The following is a 22706-nucleotide window of genomic DNA, read 5'->3' on the forward strand; positions in this document are numbered from 1 at the left end:
TTATCCACAACTGATTCCAGAAAATGCATGCATAAATTCAATAACAATTCTTAGATATGGATGTTTAGGGGCTTCAGGTTTTTGCACAAGAAAAGGGTATAGCAATTTAAAGCCTAAATATTCTTGCCTCTTTGGTAATAGATCAGTCATTTCTGAAGAAACTATAGACTTGATGGCAACAAGATGAACCATCCTTCTGATTCCAACTCTTAGAAATGATGAGCTGAGTAAAGATGAATACGTGGAGAATTAGCCTCTTTCTTATACCTCAGCCCCACACCACTGAAGAGGATCTCGTCCACTGATCCAAAAACAGCAAGGGGAGGGCTCCCACCACAGCCTTGCTGGGTGGGAAAGTGACCCATTATGCATTTTTTTTAATCTATTTTTTATTTATTTGGTAGCATGACCAAACTTAAAGGGAAGGGACCCTTGAAGAGTAAAATCTTGATCTGTTTGAGAATTTTTGAATATCGGTGAAACTTTTACATTTCAATTGTAATTAACCCTAGTGTCTAGATATGGAATACTGTCTTCTGCTTTCTCATTGTATAGTATTCACTGGAAGGATAGCACACTTGACTCCAGCTGCTTTGGATGTTATTTTATCCAATTCAGGACCAAATAGTCAGCTTCAACTGATTCAAGTCTCTTTGGACTTAGCTTCCAAGGATTTCAGCCATTGTCTAACTGGCAGCCACAACTAAAGCTGAGATTCTGTACAGGCTATGACTACTATTGGGATAGCCTCATCCAACAATTATGATCTTGGCTTACCAGATTGTAGGCCCTTACTAATCAGCTCACACCACTTCTCCACAGCCTTGTTCTTCTTCTGCAGCAAAAATATATTTTAGAGTGACCTCAGGGTTCTTATCTGTGCTGTTCTTTTAAAATAGCAGCATTCAGAATTGGAATTGCGGTAGACCAAGGTAGGTGGGCTCCTTGGGTGGGATTTCCAGTGTACCAGTATCCATCTCAAGAGTACTTTTATCTACTTACCTTAGTGGAAAATGAAAACTGTCAGGTTGTTGTCTCAAACGTCTCCCAAAACTCAGGTAATTGTTAAAAAAAAAGAAAAAGAAAAATTAAACAAATAGTTTATTTTACATTTTGGAGAAAAAAAAGAAATGTCTGAAAGAAATGGTTCCTTGGACTTCTGAATAATAAGGGCCTGAAAAAGTGACCAATTGCTGCCAAAGAGTTACAGAAGTGGAGGAGCTTCAAACTAACGGGCAGATTTTCCAAAGCTTGGAGATACATAAAGTACCTGCCAATCAGCTCCTAGCTGTCATGTTACAGGCTGTGTTTGAAAAATGACAGGAGTTGATTGGCTGTTACTACATCTCTCTCCTAGCTATGATAAATCTGCCCCTTAGTGCCCACTCCTGCACGAGCTATCTATACCCGAGGTAGCAGTGTCCCCCAAAGTGGAAGAAAGAAATTGCTGCTGACGTTTTCCTCTAACTCACAGTTTAGGAAAACGCATCATGAAAAGTTAAAGCTGTAGTAAAAGACAGTAAATACTTTTTATTGGTTGACATGGCAATTCCGTTTCCACTGTACAATCCTGATGCCACTTCTCTGACATCACCTGGACTGTAATACACCACGTTTGTCCACGTTAATCCAATTAACATTTCCATTTGTTTCAGATTGTGATTCGTGAAGTAAAAATCATTAGTGGCATAGAAGCTCTCAGGTCCAACTGCAACAATGTCATTCACACTGAAAACAAAAATTGAAGAAGACAAAGTATATAATATTTTAATGCAATACAATTACATATCAATTTGCTCAGTCAATGTTAAAGTAACTAAGCAAAATGTACCCATTTTACTCTTACATCTAATTACCAAAAATTGCACTATTTTACTAGTCAACAGAACCAGACTAAGGGCAACTAACTTGTGGGGTCCCTACCAATAAAATTGTCACTAAGGTATGTTGGTGATGGTCTTAAAAATATATAATGTGTAAGTAATCCCAGCATAATGCCCCCATTTCACATTTTGGTCGCTGGGCGGGAGGGGGCTGGAAGGCGGCGTGTCACATGTCAGTGTGAATGATCGTAGCTGTGCTAAATTTAGCACAGCTACGATCAGCTCGGAATGACCCCCATTGTGTGTACATCTGGCTCTGGTACTAGCCAGTGCCTCCTCAGCCATTTACCTCACCGCACATCCCTGGTTTTAAGTGCACTCTCCGGTCTCACAGCTGACATGAATTGGATAGAGCTGGGTTGTTAACACTTGAGATAAATGCCCGCTATAAGTTCTGGGACTAACTGCATTCCCCTCAGCACTGTAACTAGGAGACATTGGAGTGTAACAAGTAATTCTCCCTGTGGTGCAGACAGGGACATTTTAAGACTGGTAGGGGCCCATATGCAGCTCTTCATGGGCCCCCATCCCCGACCAAAAATAAGCTAACATTATAGTATATTTATCTTTATATATAGAGCCACAATTGCACGTGCTTGCATTACATTATATTTTCATTCTTCTTCAGAAAGTTGATCACAAAACCTCTGAATCCCTAGAGAGCAGACTGCCCTCTGATATGAGGGGGTGGGTATATCATGCGAGGAGGAAAATCACTTCATCAGGACCCGCCCACTTCAATGATTGAGTGGGGAGGGGGCATGAAGAAACAAACACCTTGATCCACCCACTGCATGATGTGAATGGCCAGTAAATCCATTGCTTTTTACACTAAGAAGTCCTCTGCTTACTGATTAGCAGATCTTACACTAGTTCCCTAATTTACGCAGAACAACACTGGGCCGGATTCATGTAAGCAAAGCAAAAAAAGCAAGTAACTTTGTGACTGGAACAAACCATGTTGCCATGTAAGGGGAGCAAATACACACGCATATATATATATATATAGAGAGAGAGAGAGAGAGAGAGAGAGAGTATATATTCTGTGCAGGGAAAATACTGGCTTCTTTTGTATGTAACCCACAAATTTAAGACAGCTTTATTTGTACACTGCAATTTAGATTTCAGTTTGAACAGCCCCCACCCAAACCACTGAAATCTAAGGGCTGAATTTAATGAAGTCTGAGGGTGTGTACACACGGTGAGATATTTTCTTTCGATTTTGATTATATAGTCAAAATTGCAAGAAAAGTTAGTGCAGATCGCAAGGTGTTATGCCACTTGCGATCCCGATGCGCAGTCCCGCATGGTCGGCATCGCAAGAAAAGATAGACTGTGCAGGCAAGTCAATCCTTGCTAGATCGGTGTACTATCTAGATCATCTCACATGTCAATGACATCTCACATAAGCCAAAATCATAAGCACACATAGTCCATATCTCAAGAAAAGTTACTCAAAATCGGTGGTGCTGGTCTCCGGGGAGTTCAAGAGAAATCGCAAGTGAAAATCGGCCATAGCAAGGATCTCACCGTGTGTACACACCCTGAGTTAGTTGGAGGTGCGGGTTGCTTTTTTTAAAGCAGTAATCATGTACAAGGCAAAACCATTCCTTGTATATGTTTACCACTTTGAAAAATGTGTCCGAAGCCAGGAAACCGCACCTCAGTCTACTCTGACTTCAATACATCCACTCCTAAATTTCTCTGCACATGTTACATCTGCCTCACCTGTAGTACAACATGGTTTTGCCCAGTTATTTCCTTTTTCGCTTTACTTACAAACATGGATAAGGCCCTAGTCTTTTCTGCAGAGCCGTTTCCAGTACCTGTTCAGGAGCGGGTGTATAATAGTTTTCTGGTGCACAAGAACATTGTCTTCCTCTACAAATTTAAATATCTCGATGGTGGTTTTATGATGAGGATGATTCACCACAAAAAGATAGACAGCGTTGTCTGAAAACAAGAGAAGAGACAAAGATCTTATTTTTTGGCGTAGTACCGATACAAAGCGTCATTTACGGTGGCGGTCATTCATATCTGATCGCTGGGCCTCTTTTTTTGCTGCCCTGCGATCAGATAGTCGCCGCCTACAGGGAGAGTGTATTTTCGCTGTGCAAGTGTGTGTTCCTATGTGTTAGCAGAGCTGCTAAAAATCAGTGTGTTCAGTCTCTGCACAGCCCAGGACTTACTCTTCCAGTGCGACTGAATCCTGCTAATCGGGGCCGGAGCTGACGTCAGACACCCTCCCTTAAAACGCTTGAACACGCCTTTGTTTTTCTGGACACTCCCTGTAAACGGTCAGTTGCCACCCATAAACGGCCTCTTCCTGTCAATCACCTTGCGTAAGCCCATGCAAATGGATCCTTGGCACCATCCTATCGCTGACCGGCAATGAGCATTACACACCCCTGGCAAAGACAGCCAGTGCATGGAACCCCTGGCAACAAGCATTACACACCCCTGGCAAAGACAGCCAGTGCATGAAACCCCAGGCAACTATCATTACACACCCCTGGCAACGAGCAAAACAGCCAGAGTATGAAACCCCTGGCAACAAGCCAGTAATTTAAAAGTTAAAAGCCTTACTGTGGGGCATAATGAATCACGGGAATTGTGGTGTGTTGCATAATATGGTGCAAAGGGCATTACTGTCTGGGGCTTAATATGGTGGATTTTTTTTTTAATTTCCTGTAGTGGCTGAGGCCTGCTGGTGCAGTGTCAAAAACTGGGGTGCAAGGTATTTTCCTGCTAGGTAATGCCCATTTTAGCAAGACCACGCTTCCTTGTCGGGAATGTGCGCAAAATATATATTTTTGATTTTTGTATGTCTGGGGGGGGGGGGGGGGGCGGGCATTTTTTTACTGTTCGCACTGGGAGACGAATTGCCTAGAAACAGCCCTGTCTGGGACACTGATACATGTCCTGTGGTGTCATTTGTCCCGGATGGGCCTCAGACAGTGTGTGACTGGCTGGATACGCTTCAGTGAGTGACTGGCTAGATGTGCCTCAATGTGTGACTGACTGGCTGCCGGCACTCTTGGACTGGGATATACGGCCTGTGGTGTAATGTCCGGGATTGACCTTCAGTGTGTGACTGGCTGCTCTGGAACACTGACACATATCCTGTGGTGCAAGGTCCTGGATGGGCTTTAGTGTGTGACCGACTGGCTGCCAGCTGCTCTGGGACACTGACACCTGTATTGTCCTGGATGGGCCTCAGTGTCTGACTGGCCACCGGCAGCTCTGGGGCATGGGTTCCTGTCCTGTGGTGTAATGATGATGTGCCTTGACCTAGGATCAACAATATTTTACAAAACTAGTGAGTGTGACAGCGTGATAAATTGCAAAACTCTGCACAGCCCCATATCTACCATATTGCACCAGTTTCCATCTGTTATAATTGAATTCCTGGGACAGTGGGCAACTCTCCCTTTGAAATGGATGTTGCAGTAAGCGTGATGCCGACATTTACTATCACTCACACATTTAGGCTCCATCACCAAGTTGTAATGCCGCAAATCATGACAAAAAAGTGACATCAATGGAGCCGCAATGATGTGGCTGTATAGAAAAATAAGTCAGCATAAGACATTTTGTTTATGCGATATTATTGGCAACAATGGGGTCGATTCAATTCACCGACAGTTGAATAGCGCCGGAAGTTAGCTCCCGGCGCTATTCAATACAGAGCCAAGTGACACTCAATTGTCGGGAATTCTTCTCTCACCGCCGGGGGATGAGAGAAGAAATCCGACAAAAGTGCTGCTGCGCGAACATCGCAAGGCTGATTCTGTCGGGAATCAGCATCGCGGCGGGGAGTTAAGTCGGAGAATGCCCGTTCTCCCGACAAATCAACCTGTTAAGTCCGGGAGAACGGGCCTTCACCGACTTAACTTGAGCTGAATTGAATAGCGCCGGGAGCTAACTCCCGGCGCTATTCAACTGTCAGTGAATTGAATCGACCCCAATGTGTATACACTGGCCCTCATTCCGAGTTGATCGCTAGCTGCCGTTGTTCGCAGCGTAGCGATCAGGCTAAAAATCAGCATTTCTGCGCATGCATACGGGCGGCAGTGCGCACGTGCAAAGTACTTTCACACAAAACTATGCATTTTAACACAAGGTCGAGCGAGTGTTTTCAGTCGCTCGGCTGATCGGTGAGTGATTGACAGTAAAGGGGCGTTTCAGGGAGATAACTGACCAGTTTCTGGGAGTGTGCTAAAAAACGCAGGCGTGTCAGAAGATAACGCAGGCGTGCCTGGGGAAACGGGGGAGTGGCTGGCCGAACGCAGGGCGTGTTTGTGACGTCAAAGCAGGAACTAAGCAGACTGAAGTGATCGCAAGGTAGGAGTAGGTCTGAAGCCACTCTGAAACTGCATGAAAAAATTTCTGCACTGTTCTGCTAACCTTTCGGTCGCATTCTGCTAAGCTTATATGCACTTCCAGAGGGCAGTGGCCTAGCGTTTGCACTGCTGCTAAAAGCAGCTAGCGAGCGATCAACTCGGAATGAGGGCCATTGTTAGAATAGGAAAGCTACTACACAGTCTCCAACATGGCTCCTCTGGGGATGCTGCTTCATGCCCTTACCAAGATGGTCACCAGCAGGTCTACTGCATGGAACCACCTTGTTACTGTCAGAGTTCGCAAAATTGTGCTATAGCGCGTATTTTACGCGCTATAAATGTTACGGTACTCAGTTTACAAAAACAAATGGGTCTCACAGGACAAAGTGCACGGCAACCAATGGAATCCTGCTGTCTCCAAGTTGCTGTGGCGCTGCCTAAGTTGTCACTATCAGTGTGAGACCACCCCACCCCCCCTTCACATACCTTCCGGCCGCAGGTTGGACAGGCCTGCCATAAACAGATGGAGAAGGGAGGGGGGAGTGAAGAACAGATGATCAGTCACATACATAATATTATATGTAGAAACAAATTATTATTATATATATATATATATATATATATATATATATAAAACATTTTTTATTATATTATATATAATTATTAATATGTATATAGTGACATTACACAGGGGGTGTATAGAAAAATGACACTTGTCTCAGCGGTAACCAATATCAGCATTTCAATCGATTGATATCCGTTACCACTGTGTCATTTTTCTATAGCCGGGAGTGCCGCACTGTTTTGGATATGCCATGAATACGGTTTGTGGAGGCACCAGGCGCAGTTTTTCTGTTTAATTAACTGCCAGACCATATTTTTTTAATATAAATATATATATATATACATACACACATACACACTGGATATACATATATATATGGGATCCGGTCATGTGACTGGAGCTCGGGATCCCGGCGGCCACAAGCCTGACAGTCGGCATGCCAACTAAGAGGGACTCTTCCCACTCGTAGAGTGGGAATAGAACCTGCGGTCCTGTTCCCCGCCTATCCCCCCCCCCATCCCCCAAACAAAGAGAAAAAAATCTGCTACCGGGATCCTGGGGCCGGTATGCTGACAGCCAGGATCCCCGGCGCCGGTCTCGCCTTCCCTTACATTAGTGAGTCCCCACCACTGAGCTCACACCCTGGGGTGGTCGTGGCACTTGCCTTTACATCTGTCCCGGTGTACCATTGGTTCCTAAAAAACACCTTGTACAGTAGATGATGTGAAAATCGTTTTATATAAAATTTTAAGTTGGATGTTATAAATAAACATCAGATGTTTTACTAATTCAAGGTCTTGTGTCATATCTTGGGTGTCTATGTTTTCTGGTGTGAGGGTATCTTTCAGGAAAAACACTCGCCTGAGTATAATCAAGCATTGATCTGAAAACCTCACCATACACCCCAGGTGGGGATACTAATCAAGTCCTATAGGAACACACTTGGACAATTTGCCTGCTTCATAAAAGCTGGACTTTATTACGGACAATTGCCTTTGACAATCTAGAGCCCTCTGGTGTCCATTTGCATATATATATATATTTGGGTCCGGAGCTCGGGATCCTGGCGGTCACAAGCCCTACAGTCGGCATGCCAACTAACAGGGAGCGGGACTATTCCTAGATCCTGTGGCTCTCCGCCCCCCCCCCCCAGTCGGCATTCTGCTACCGGGATCCCAGGGTCGGTATGCTGACAGCCGGGATACCCAGAGCCCCCCTACCCAACCTATATATATGTCTGTATTATACACCCTGTATCATGATATATGTACACCCTGTGTACTGTCACTGTAGAGATCCTATTGCCTGCTCCTATCCCCCTCCTTGCCCCAGCACTGCCCCAACTGCTTATCCCCTCCTCACCCCCATCACTGCCCCCAGTATTGCCTTCCCATATTCCCCTCCTTTTCCCCAGTACTGGCCAAACTTCCATCTACCCTTACCCCCTCCAAACCCCGGGTACTGCCTGTTCCTAACCTCCTCCTTGCCTGCCCTCCAACCCCATAACATGTGATGGGACCCAGAAACAGTGGAGTAGGACTCCAATTTTTTTAAAGTGAGGCGTTCCTGGGACCCACACATTTTTTGGTGAGCGTGATCACTGACTGTATGAGTGACATAGCGGGATATGGGTGTCTCCCCCTTCCAAGATAACTGCGACATTATCCAGCAGGACCGCTGTTCCAGTACCCTGCACCGCTACCCGTATCCAGGAGACATTCATTGGCTGGTGATCTACCTGAACCCCACTCTGCTATAATCTTTGCTTCATGCCCAACCAAGAATGTAACAGTGAGTACTGCTGTACCTTCACTTGTTCAATAAACCACAGTGCCTGTTAAGCCAACTGGACTTGTCCTTGGATCAATTATATTTGCTGTAGTGTACATTATACTGCCAAACCACCAACTCTACACACATTTTCCAACAAGCATTTTTAGTCTGGACAGAGAACTATTTGGTGCAACTGCTTTGTTTTGTTGATCTTGGAACATTCTATACCTGATTTTTACTTCTTTTCCTGAAGAATATTATTTATGTAACAACTAAATTTCACTAGGACCCTGTATAATACCGCTACAGAGATTGATCTTTACTCACAGGTTCACTGAAGTGTTTGGTAACCAGTAGGGAAGTGCCCTTATTCTTTTACTCTCTTTCCTTTTCTTTCCTCACACCATAACAGAGAAGCAAGCACTCCAACAACCCCAGACACAGTAATAAACAAAATTGTTAATAAAAGATTTATTACTTTATCTGCTATTTCAGCATGAGGTTTCCTTAATTAATTTTATGTTTTATGAAAGGTGCATCAATTCACAGAAACAACAAATTCATACACTAGTTAGCTTACTCATTAGTAACAGGTGCCAATGGGTCAGCAGGCAGAACCCACACACCCTTAATTACGACTGTGGCAAGTATACAAATGATAACTATGAGCTGACCAGTACAAGCTTAATGACTTACCCTTCTCATCAATGTAAATGCTGAGTCCATGAGGGTTAAATGTAGAAATGTCAAACCCTTTGCTGATACTCAGTGGAGTTGGATGCAGCTCTTCATCATTCAGATCTACCAGTAATATTTCTGCGGGTCTGTCAGGTGCAAAGCTCTTCACACCAGGATATTTCAGTCCCTATAAAGATACATATAGTAAATACACCTAGAAATGGTCAGCAGATATCTGGACAGAGGAATTAATGTATTAATTGTATCACCTGAGAGTTGAATGCAGAACATGCCAGGAGCTACATACCACTGATGGAGACCTGGGTATCGGACATTATTATTATATTTTATTTATAAGGTGCTACAAAGTGTACATGCAATACATAACAGCTAGCCTCACATAGCATGAGCACAAGATAAAACAGGTAATAAAACAGGCAGGGAGGGATGAGTACTGGGGCAATTAGTTGGGATTGGGGAGTTGTGGGGAGGGGTGAGAGAAGAGCTCCCAATGATCCTCTATACATGAGCAAACAGTATCAGGGTTGCTGAAGGGGACAATGAGATAAAACTTAAAAAAGTTCTAGAGACATGTATAGTGCTAGGAGCAGAACAAGAATCACCTGAGATGCGATTATGTGACCGGTCACTATACCAACGCCGGAAGCCCGACCGGTGAAAAGCTTGACAGTCGGCATGCCGAATGACAGGGACTATTCCCACTCGTGGGTGTCCACAACACCCATTAAGTGGTAATAGAACCAGTGGTGGGCGCAGTGAGCCCACAAAGGTTTTCGTTGCACTTACCCACCGCGCTGGCAATCTAAACACCAGGATCCAGGCGTCAGTATGGTGACTGGCGGTATACCATTCACATAATTTATGAGAGTAAAATGTATTACTATTAATTGTTGTTACATGGGTGGGTCTCTATTTCAAAAAGCAGACCAGGGGTTAGATCAGCTAATGCGTGGGTTGTTGAAGCCGGTGATCTTTGGCTTGATTACAATTTGTTTCCATTTTAAAATGATGGGGTCAAAACTACAGATTATCAGAAACTTTGACAAACCACTCTCTGAAAATGGTAATCAGTAAAGTGGTTAATCCTGGGAACAGGTTCGGCAGGAATTCCAGATTTTGGCCTAAAATTGTCTGGGATTGAATCCCAGGATTGGAGCTTCCAATTCCAGGATTTCGGGATTATCCAGCGAATGTTTATTTTGTTTTGTTTTTTAAATACCGGGCAGCACTGACCACTTTCAGCAGGCGGCTCAGATGCTGTCCGGAGCCTGCCCCGGCATTGCAGCTGCATGGCTGTGTGCAGTGTGACGTGATGTCAGAGGTCACCCTGTGCAGCCCAACATCAGCCAGACCACCAGCAGCCAACCTTGCCACCCACAGCCCGCCACAAGCTGCGCCACTCGCCTGCCCAGAGAGGAGGGTGAGTCAGTGTAGGGGGCTGGGCAGAGGTCATGAAATATATATTTATTTTTTTCACCCACCCAATGCCAGCAATCCTGGGATTTATCATCTTCTAATCCCAAATCCCAAGATTTAAAAAACGGCCCGGTATTGGCCTTCTTAGTAATCAGCAAGGTATCTGCTCAGAGAATCACAGGTGGATATATGTGATTGCTGGGATGTATGTTATTCCACCAGTACTGCTGTGAAGAGATCTACAAAATATACACTGCTGGTATGGCCTATGACAAGTTTGAGAAATACATTACAAGGAAACAGTAGATGCACAGTATAATAATAATAATATGAGATAGAACATTAATATCAGATAAAGAACAGAGAGCTGAAAATGTTTGTGCTCCGGAGATTTACAGAATGCTGTAGGAGGTAAGGGATAGACCAAACTTTTCTCTTAGCACAGGAAGAAACATTAGTTCTTCATTTCACTGCTCTGGTGTTCTCATAAATGACTTCAGTAAGAACAAAACAGGTAAAAACAATAATAAATTCATAGACTAATTCAGCAGTTTTGATATTTTAATGTCCTGACTGACATTAACTATTTAATTTCAAAGCAACCTACTGCCTCGCACATTTCAGATCCTCATAAACAAAATGCGCAAAGCTCTTCCCAGAAGTAGTAGCATGCCAAAAAGAAATACTACAGCAATTGAGAGGATATTTATCTGTATTGAAGCAGGTCGGAAATTCCAAATAGAAGATTTAAGCAGATTGTGTTGGGGACTCTAGTGGCTGAGTGTTGGACCCCATCGCTGAACCAGACCAATTTGTTCTTAAATTTACACTCCAGGGCAGAACAGTCTCAATATAACTCTAACATGCTGCAAATTAGTCTCCATAATAGCAAATATCAGCTATGCAAGATTCTCATTCAAAAAAGACCCAACCAAAAAATAACACAACATTATTATTATTATTATTATTATTATTATTATTATTATTAAAAAAAATGAATCCCAATTTGCCATTTTTACAGATTTTATAGCTTTATTAAATTATTCAAAGACAATGATAGGGATTTATATAAAGGCCATTATAACCTGGAATTTATATGAATAGAGGAACACACATGTCCTTGGGTGTAAATGTAAAGTAATGTTTACTGTAAAGCCCAGTACTCACGGGCCGATCAAGGAGAGATGCGTGCTGAGCGAACCGCTCAGCACACATCTCTCCTGCCGCTCAGCACAGCGCGATCTGTGCTGAGCGTGCGGGGGGAGACGGGGGGCCGCTCACTTCACCCAGCGGGTGAAGTGAGCGACCCGCTAGATTGGCCTGCATGCAGGCCAATCTAGCAGCGGCGATAGCGATGTGCGGGGCCGCGCATCGCTATCGCCGAGGGGGCTACACACGGAGCGATCCTGCCGATATTCTAAGCAATCTAGTCAGATTGCTTAGAATATCGCTCCGTGAGTACCCCCCTTAAGTGTACTGTTATTATCTATGCGTGAGACTACAACAATTTCCTATCACAGTGCAATAATGCATGTGTTTGATCACTGTAATTACAGCTAATCTAATAGTCAATATTTTGTGAGTTAGTTTCCTGTTTGGTGGAAGCTGCAGTAAGACTGGAAAGCGCATTCACAACCAAGATGAGACGTTTACTCCTAGTAAGTCTACTAGTAATTTTATTAGTGTGGGTGAATAATTTGGATTTAGTGTTACACCAGTCTCCCATTCCCTGAGACACTGGCGTCCTGCTCTGTAATGTATTTAGATATTTATCAAGAAAACGTGTGTACTTACAGAGCTGATGAAGGCCAGTCCGTTAGGGCTAATTTCTATGTCTTCCGACCCAAACTCTGCAAAATAATAAATAAAAACCAAGCTAGGTTTAACGCAACTGGATATTCCTGAAGTGAAGTCGGCTTTTTTTTACATTAGTGGTTCAAATGGTGGGGGACACTAACTGCGTTCATCCAGCCACACACACTTTTCTGTACTCATTGACTGTACCTTGTTGTTGCAAAAACTTTATGAAAAGGATGTGCCAAAGCCAGTTACTTTATCCAGGTCAACATATAGTATAGTCTAATAGTATAGTCCCTTTACTAATATAGTAAAGGGACAACATATAGTATAGTCTACTATCACAGTAGGAGACACATAGGAAAAAACAATCTCTAAAGCTTTTAGGGTACTAGGTGTACCCTCGATCCCCAGCCATTCTATTCAATTTTTCATACCCCCACTTTAAAGTTCCCACTCTAACCACTGAACCCCCAATAATTAAGTAACTTATAGAGAGTAAGTACTGGAGCAACTGAGTATTGCTCCGGTTGCAGGTCAGCTGCTCTGGAAAGCAGCTGCCCCACAATCCCTATCACCTACACTTTCACCACTAAATGAATACGTGGGGTAGCACTGATTGGCTGAGAGCATGGGCACATCCCTCTCAGCCAATTAGCGCTTCCTCATCCATTTATATAGCAGTGTCCGCAAGTGTCTTGTCATTTTAGCATGGCTCTCTACAAGACTAGTCTGTCGGGTTTGTCTTTTTGCCAAGACTTATGGATATCTACATATATTCCACAGATTTTGTGAGTATTAAATTAGAAAATGAAGGGTACGAAGGGAGGGGGCCCTAGTTTTCACACCATAATTAAGTAATGAGGTGCTACTCTGCTTGAGACTTGATACAGTATACAAGGGGAAAGAGGTGCAGGTGCACTATCTCACATTAGTTCAACCTGTAACAACCAAAGGCATTTAGCATAATCCTGGCCAGGGCTATGAGCTTACCCACCAAGGTAGCCTCTCATTGGGTAAGTCCCTAACACTAACTATAGGGGTTCAGGCCCTGGGGGCAGGATACCCCAGAGCCACCCAACCCGACAACCCCAGGGCACCGCAGGAGTGATACAAATAAAGGGTTAAAGAGATAGGAGCAGCTACTGCTGAATGTGTGAGTGATGTGAGGAGTGAAAGAAAATGATGTGAAAGTGTTACATATATATAAAACAAACTATAAGTGCCATAGTGTATTGAAGTAATGATAGGTTGCAATGCCCCGGTGATGTCCAGTCACGGCAGGTACAGGGAGCCCCGCACCCCAGAAAATTCCCCCAATATTGACTACCATAGTAAACAAATGTAGGAGTCTTACCTCAGTGTGCTCACTCCACATATGTAAGTCAGAGTGCTGGGCTATCTATTTAAAATCAGTGAGGGGTGGATGGGGCAGGGTGCTAAACTAGGCTGAAGGTGTCACATCATTTTCTTGAACCCTATAGCTAGTGTTAGGGACTTATCCAATGAGAGGATACCTTGGCGCGGTGGGTAAGCTCATAGCTCTGGCCAGGATTATGCTAAATGCCTTTGGTTATTACAGGTTGAGCTAGTGTGAGATAGTGCACCTGCACCTCGTTCCCCTTGGAAAATGAAGGGTGTGTGGTGGAATATTTTTTCAATAGAGTAGTACATTAGGTGTGTGTCTCGTCTTTCTTTTTTATTTATTTTACAGATGGACTACAAACACCAGCAGGCCCTTAATGTCAGGGATTGCTGGCACTGGTGGTTCTACAAGTGCCATCATGACAGGGCTTGTTTGCTGGGACTTGTAGATCACCTGTAAAGAACAATATTATTAACTATTAATAATTAAACCCACACCCACCGCCATCAGGAAAAGCTAGCTGTCCCTTTGGAGGAAGGAAGGGACAGCTACCTCCACACCCACCACCACCAGCTGGTTTTTGGAACAAAGAGGGAACCCTGCGCTGTTTACACCACCCTCCTTCCCCCATTCCAACCCCCCTACTCCTTCCCTATTTTCCAATACCAGCCCTAGCTCAGAGGTCCGGGGCTGGTTATATATTGGGGTAAGGGGGCCAATCATTTTTTTCTTTAATTTGATTATTTCGCTGCTCCTAGCAGCTTCTAAATTGGCCTCAAGGACATCTCAAATGTCGGCTTTTAACTGCGGCTGTGTCGTTTTATTATGACGGTCAACATTTTAACTGTCTACATTTTTGGTTTTCAACCTTATGATTTGTATATATTTTAACTGTGTCTACATTTTAACACTCAACATTTTGACTTGTAGTTTATTCAATGTTGACATTTTGACTGTCTAGCTATCTTTTGTCTACATTTTGGTGTAGACATTTTGTCAATTGATATTTTGATTGTCTAAGTGTTGACTGCATTCCTATTATGCTACAAGGTTGGGCATTTCCAGGAGAAGAAATATCTAATATTTTCCTAAGGGTGAGCAGACACATATCTGTCTGGTTATATTTTAAATATCAACACTTATTTTTTAATGTACTTTGTTTCAGTCAAATATACTGTGAAATGGATAAGAATTTGCAGACATACCTATTCCTTTCAGTAGCTGGCAGTTGATAAGCTCTATAGGTTCTGCCACATTGAATGGTTTAACTCGATGACTGCAAAAATGAGAGAAAAGTGAATTAGCATGTGCACTAAATTAGTAGTTATCTGCTACTTATATATATTAAAAACACTCCTCCTCTTTACAATACAGCGGAACACCAATAGCCAATTAGTGAGATTGTGAACAGTTGGGGACCTGTAACATGATGCTCAAATTTATGATAGCTAAATAATATATTTAATGTCAATAACATAGCAATGAGTTTAGACATACTTTGATTGTAAACATAGGATAATAATATATATCCCTTATTGTAAATTATTCTGGATAATAATTATGGTTATAGCAGAGGCGGAACTACCGCCAGTGCAACCAGTGCGTTGCACTGGGGCCCACCACTGTCCAGGGGCCCAAAGCATGTAATGAGTCAAACTGACTCATTACATGCCGCTGTGTGCTGCAGGCAACCGCTGCCCGCAGCACACAGCCGCCCGCAGGACACAGGAGAGAAGCGCAGCGCAGCGGTCACGGGGGGAAGGAGAAGGAGGGAGGTGGAGGAGGGAGCCGCAGCAGCGCTTTGTTACTGGTTGAGGCGCTGCTGCTGCTGTCCCTCTGCTTTACTATAGGCTGTCTTCCGCCGCTGTGAAGCGCATCCCAGTCATTCACAGCGGCGGAGAACAGCCTATAGTAAAGCAGAGGGACAGCAGCAGCAGCGCCTTCACCAATAACACAGCGCTGCTGCGGATCCCTCCTCCGGCTCCCTCCTCCACCTCCCTCCTCCTCCTTCTCTCCTGCCCGGGAATCGTGATCCATCTCTTCCAGAAGCTGCACTGAGGAACCTGAGCCAGCGGAGAGGGTAAGTATAATTAATTATTTTCTTTTCTTTTCCTTCTTTCTGTAATGTGTAAAAAGGGGGAATCTGCCTGCCGTAATGTGTGACAAGGGGGAATCTGCCTGCCGTAATGTGTAACAAGGGCACGCTGTCTGCCGTAATGTGTAAAAAGGGGGAATCTGCCTGCCGCGATGTGTAAAAAGGGGGAATCTGCCTGACGCGATGTGTAAAAAGGGGGAATCTGCCTGCCGTGATGTGTAAAAAGGGGACGCTGTCTGCCGCAATGTGTAGAAAGGGGGAATCTGCCTGCCGTAATGTGTAAAAAGGGGGATGCTGTCTGCCGCTATGTGTAACAGGGGCACGCTGTCTGCCGCTATGTGTAAAAAGGGGACGCTGTCTGCCGCAATGTGTAAAAAGGGGGAATCTGCCTGCCGCAATGTGTAAAAAGGGGGAATCTGCCTGCCGTAATGTGTCAAAAGGGGGACGCTGTCTGCCGCTATGTGTAACAAGGGCACGCTGTCTGCCGCTATGTGTAAAAAGGGGACGCTGTCTGCCGTTATGTGTAAGAAGGGGACGCTGTCTGCCGTTATGTGTAAAAAGGGACGCTGTCTGCCGCTATGTGTAAAAAGGGGACGCCGTCTGCCGTAATGTGTAAAAAGGGGACGCTGTCTGCCGTTATGTGTAAAAAGGGCACGCTGTCTGCCGCTATGTGTAAAAAGGGCATGCTGTCTGCCATTATGTGTAAAAAGGGGGACACTGTCTGCCATAATATGTAAAAAGGGGACACTGTCTGCCGTAATGTGTAAAAAGAGGAATCTGTCCGCCGTAAGGTGTAAAAGGGTCTCTACCTGGTGTAGTGGCGCTACTGTGCAGCGTAATTTGAATAATGGAGACTACTGTGCATCGTTTTATGAATTGGTATTATTTTGTGGCCACACCCCTTCCCCACAAAGCCACGCCCCTATTTATTTTTGCGCGCAGTTACGGCGTGCACTGCCCCTGTTTTGCATGCAGGGGTGGGGCTCCGATGCCGTTTCTTGCACACTGTGCTAAAATGTCTAGTTACGGCACTGTTGCTAGGTATCCATTTCTCTGGCCCTGAGCAGGTCCCCCTCACCAGATCCTCTCCAGGGGTGAGGGGGTGGACTTGGATGGGGGGGGAAGGGGCAAAGCATTTTGTCGCACCTGGGCCCACCACTCGCTAGTTCCGCCACTGGGTTATAGAAGTTAAATTTAAAATAAAAATTATAATTTTTCCTAATACTGTAAAACAAAACAAGTTATAGTTTTTTTTATAGCAAGTGGGCAGAGAAAAAGACAAAGGGGCCTATTTTATGTAGACCCTATGTTAAATTTATATCCATAGGTGAAGCGTAAAGCCATGGTAATTGGAGCAAGTGTATGCTATAGCGCTCCCCTCCTTTCTTTACGAGCGGGCAATATTAAGGACCCTCAATGGTTCCAGCTTTTCTTATACAATTTTCAGCATGTACTTACACATTCCTCTTTCATACACACCAACATGCCCTCACTGTATAACATCAGTCTGACCACCCCTTGCACACCAACATGCCCCCTTCATACAGTATATTCACCCCTACACAACATCAGTCTGCCCACCCCTGCACACCAACATGCCCCCTCACCCATACACAACATCAGTCTGCCCACCCCTGCACACCAACATGCCCCCTTCATACAGTATATTCACCCATACACATCAGTCTGACCACCCCTGCACACCAACATGTCCCCTTCATACAGTATATTCACCCCTACACAACATCAGTCTGCCCACCCCTGCACACCAACATGCCCCCTCACCCATACACAACATCAGTCTGACCACCCCTGCACACCAACATGCCCCCTTCATACAGTATATTCCCCCCTACACAACATCAGTCTGACCACCCCTGCACACCAACATGCCTCCTTCATACAGTATATTCCCCCCTACACAACATCAGTCTGACCACCCCTGCACACCAACATGTCCCTTTCATACAGTATATTCACCCCTACACAACATCAGTCTGCCCACCCCTGCACACCAACATGCCCCCTCACCCATACACAACATCAGTCTGACCACCCCTGCACACCAACATGCCCCCTTCATACAGTATATTCCCCCCTACACAACATCAGTCTGACCACCCCTGCACACCAACATGCCACCTTCATACAGTATATTCCCCCCTACACAACATCAGTCTGACCACCCCTGCACACCAACATGTCCCCTTCATACAGTATATTCCCCCCTACAAAACATCAGTCTGACCACCCCTGCACACCAACATGCCTCCTTCATACAGTATATTCCCCCCTACACAACACCAGTCTGACCACCCCTGCACACCAACATGTCCCCTTCATACAGTATATTCACCCCTACACAACATCAGTCTGCCCACCCCTGCACACCAACATGCCCCCTCACCCATACACAACATCAGTCTGACCACCCCTGCACACCCACATGCCCCCTTCATACAGTATATTCCCCCCTACACAACATCAGTCTGACCACCCCCTGCACACCAACATGTCCCCTTCATACAGTATATTCACCCCTACACAACATCAGTCTGACCACCCCTGCACACCAACATGCCCCCTCACCCATACACAACATCAGTCTGACCACCCCCTGCACACCAACATGCCACCTTCATACAGTATATTCACCCCTACACAACATCAGTCTGACCACCCCTTGCACACCAACATGCCACCTTCATACAGTATATTCACCCCTACACAACATCAGTCTGACCACCCCTGCACACCAACATGCCACCTTCATACAGTATATTCCCCCCTACACAACATCAGTCTGACCACCCCTGCACACCAACATGTCCCCTTCATACAGTATATTCCCCCCTACACAACATCAGTCTGACCACCCCTGCACACCAACATGCCTCCTTCATACAGTATATTCCCCCCTACACAACATCAGTCTGACCACCCCTGCACACCAACATGTCCCCTTCATACAGTATATTCACCCCTACACAACATCAGTCTGCCCACCCCTGCACACCAACATGCCCCCTCACCCATACACAACATCAGTCTGACCACCCCTGCACACCCACATGCCCCCTTCATACAGTATATTCCCCCCTACGCAACATCAGTCTGACCACCCCTGCACACCAACATGTCCCCTTCATACAGTATATTCCCCCCTACACAACATCAGTCTGACCACCCCTGCACACCAACATGCCTCCTTCATACAGTATATTCCCCCCTACACAACACCAGTCTGACCACCCCTGCACACCAACATGTCCCCTTCATACAGTATATTCACCCCTACACAACATCAGTCTGCCCACCCCTGCACACCAACATGCCCCCTCACCCATACACAACATCAGTCTGACCACCCCTGCACACCCACATGCCCCCTTCATACAGTATATTCCCCCCTACACAACATCAGTCTGACCACCCCTGCACACCAACATGCCTCCTTCATACAGTATATTCCCCCCTACACAACATCAGTCTGACCACCCCCTGCACACCAACATGTCCCCTTCATACAGTATATTCACCCCTACACAACATCAGTCTGACCACCCCTGCACACCAACATGCCCCCTCACCCGTACACAACATCAGTCTGACCACCCCCTGCACACCAACATGCCACCTTCATACAGTATATTCACCCCTACACAACATCAGTCTGACCACCCCTTGCACACCAACATGCCACCTTCATACAGTATATTCCCCCCTACACAACATCAGTCTGACCACCCCTGCACACCAACATGCCTCCTTCATACAGTATATTCCCCCCTACACAACATCAGTCTGACCACCCCTGCACACCAACATGTCCCCTTCATACAGTATATTCACCCCTACACAACATCAGTCTGCCCACCCCTGCACACCAACATGCCCCCTCACCCATACACAACATCAGTCTGACCACCCCTGCACACCCACATGCCCCCTTCATACAGTATATTCCCCCCTACACAACATCAGTCTGACCACCCCTGCACACCAACATGCCTCCTTCATACAGTATATTCCCCCCTACACAACATCAGTCTGACCACCCCCTGCACACCAACATGTCCCCTTCATACAGTATATTCACCCGTACACATCAGTCTGACCACCCCTGCACACCAACATGCCCCCTCACCCATACACAACATCAGTCTGACCACCCCCTGCACACCAACATGCCACCTTCATACAGTATATTCCCCCCTACACAACATCAGTCTGACCACCCCCTGCACACCAACATGCCTCCTTCATACAGTATATTCCCCCCTACACAACATCAGTCTGACCACCCCCTGCACACCAACATGCCACCTTCATACAGTATATTCCCCCCTACACAACATCAGTCTGACCACCCCCTGCACACCAACATGTCCCCTTCATACAGTATATTCACCCGTACACAACATCAGTCTGACCACCCCTGCACACCAACATGCCCCCTCACCCATACACAACATCAGTCTGACCACCCCTGCACACCAACATGCCCCCTCACCCATACACAACATCAGTCTGACCACCCCCTGCACACCAACATGTCCCCTTCATACAGTATATTCCCCCCTACACAACATCAGTCTGACCACCCCCTGCACACCAACATGCCACCTTCATACAGTATATTCACCCCTACACAACATCAGTCTGACCACCCCTGCACACCAACATGCCACCTTCATACAGTATATTCCCCCCTACACAACATCAGTCTGACCACCCCTGCACACCAACATGCCTCCTTCATACAGTATATTCCCCCCTACACAACATCAGTCTGACCACCCCTGCACACCAACATGCCACCTTCATACAGTATATTCCCCCCTACACAACATCAGTCTGACCAACCCTGCACACCAACATGCCACCTTCATACAGTATATTCCCCCCTACACAACATCAGTCTGACCACCCCTGCACACCAACATGCCCCCTTCATACAGTATATTCACCCCTACACAACATCAGTCTGACCACCCCCTGCACACCAACATGCCCCCTTCATACAGTATATTCCCCCCTACACAACATCAGTCTGACCACCCCTGCACACCAACATGCCACCTTCATACAGTATATTCCCCCCTACACAACATCAGTCTGACCACCCCTGCACACCAACATGCCTCCTTCATACAGTATATTCACCCCTACACAACATCAGTCTGACCACCCCTGCACACCAACATGCCTCCTTCATACAGTATATTCACCCCTACACAACATCAGTCTGACCACCCCTGCACACCAACATGCCACCTTCATACAGTATATTCCCCCCTACACAACATCAGTCTGACCACCCCTGCACACCAACATGCCCCCTTCATACAGTATATTCACCCCTACACAACATCAGTCTGACCACCCCGTGCAACTATATGACCCCCCTGCACACCACTCATGATTCCCTCCTGCACATGACATGCCCCCCTCTGGCACACCAACATGTTCCCCTATTAAAGAGATTCAGGGGTTTATTTACTAAGCCTTGGACTGAGATAAAGTGGACGGAGATAAAGGACCAGCCAATCAGCTCCTAACTGCCATGTCACGGGCTGGGTTTGAAAAATGACAGTTAGGAACTGATTGGCTGGTACTTTATATCCGTCCAATGCTTAGTTAACAGATCCCTTAGTAAATAGACCCCTTAATCAATGACTAAACTTGGACTGCCACATATTAATTTCACCTATATCGAAGGGCTTAATGCAGACCTGATCGCACCTCTATGCGAATTTGTAGAGGTCTGTGATCGGATAGTCGCCGCTCAGACAGAGTGAAAAACCGCCCCGTACAAGTCTGTGCACGCCGTGTGAAAAGCTTCGCAAACGCCGGCCAGCTGCAAATCTGTTCGCAACTCACTCACCATCAAATGTTTTTTTCCAGTCTGTGCAGTCTGTGCGTAGGCCAGGACTTACTCCTACAGTACAAAAGAAACAGGCTGATTGTGCCGGAGCTGACGTCACCCACCCACCCTGAAAACACTTGGGAACGCCTGACGCTCCCAGAAAACGTCCAGTTACCACCCCCCAAACGTCCACTTCCTGTCAATCAGCCTGCATTCGCAAAGTGATCAAAAAAGACGCAGGATTTTTTCGCAGCTTGGCCTCATGCCTGCGCATTACAATCCATACGCATGCGCAGTTGTCCGCTGTGCGATTTCGCACAAAAGTTATCAGGTCTGAATTAGGCCCAAAATCTGTTAAAACTAATAAAATAAAACTGAGCAAGAAATAAAACTATTGTTGAAATATTCCCTATAGCAGGGGTGGGGAACCTCCGGCCCGCGGGCCGTGCTTGGTCCGGCCCATCAGCTTGTGTCAGTGAGACACGCTGCCGCTCAGTCCGGCGGCAGCGTGTCTCAGCTGTCAGAACAGGGAGGAGAGCGCGGCTGTCGGATGGGAGCGGCGGCGTGTAGTACTTCAAACCAGCCGCCGGTCCGTGAGCAATCAGAGCTCGCGGGCCGGCAGCCAATCAGGAGCCGCGCTGCCGGTCCGCGAGCTCTGATTGGCCCTCGAACCGGCGGCTGGTTTGAAGTACTACACGCCGCCGCTCCCATCCGACAGCCGCGCTCTCCTCCGTGTCCCGCCGAAAGGAGCACGGTAAGCAGCACAGAGGGGAGGGCATCTGTATACCTGGCACTGTGGGGGCATCTGTATACCTGGCACTGTGGGGGCATCTGTATACCTGGCACTGTGGGGACATCTGTATACCTGGCACTGTGAGGGGCATTTGTATACCTGGCACT

General features: G+C 46.0%; 1 protein-coding gene across 1 annotated transcript in view; it reads right to left on the minus strand.

The window, feature by feature from the left end:
* LOC134927234 (serum paraoxonase/arylesterase 2-like) overlaps window positions 1-22706 on the minus strand; it is a 48911-nt gene that overhangs the window by 18813 nt on the left and 7392 nt on the right. The window contains exons 2-6 of the mRNA XM_063921409.1: window positions 15048-15118; window positions 12474-12529; window positions 9261-9429; window positions 3710-3836; window positions 1528-1728 (exon numbers count right to left, since the gene is read on the minus strand). Coding sequence (XP_063777479.1) covers window positions 1528-1728; window positions 3710-3836; window positions 9261-9429; window positions 12474-12529; window positions 15048-15118 — 624 coding nt within the window. The remainder of the gene's footprint in view (window positions 1-1527; window positions 1729-3709; window positions 3837-9260; window positions 9430-12473; window positions 12530-15047; window positions 15119-22706) is intronic.

This window comes from Pseudophryne corroboree, chromosome 5 (genome assembly GCF_028390025.1).
Source record: "Pseudophryne corroboree isolate aPseCor3 chromosome 5, aPseCor3.hap2, whole genome shotgun sequence".
NCBI lineage: Eukaryota > Metazoa > Chordata > Amphibia > Anura > Myobatrachidae > Pseudophryne > Pseudophryne corroboree.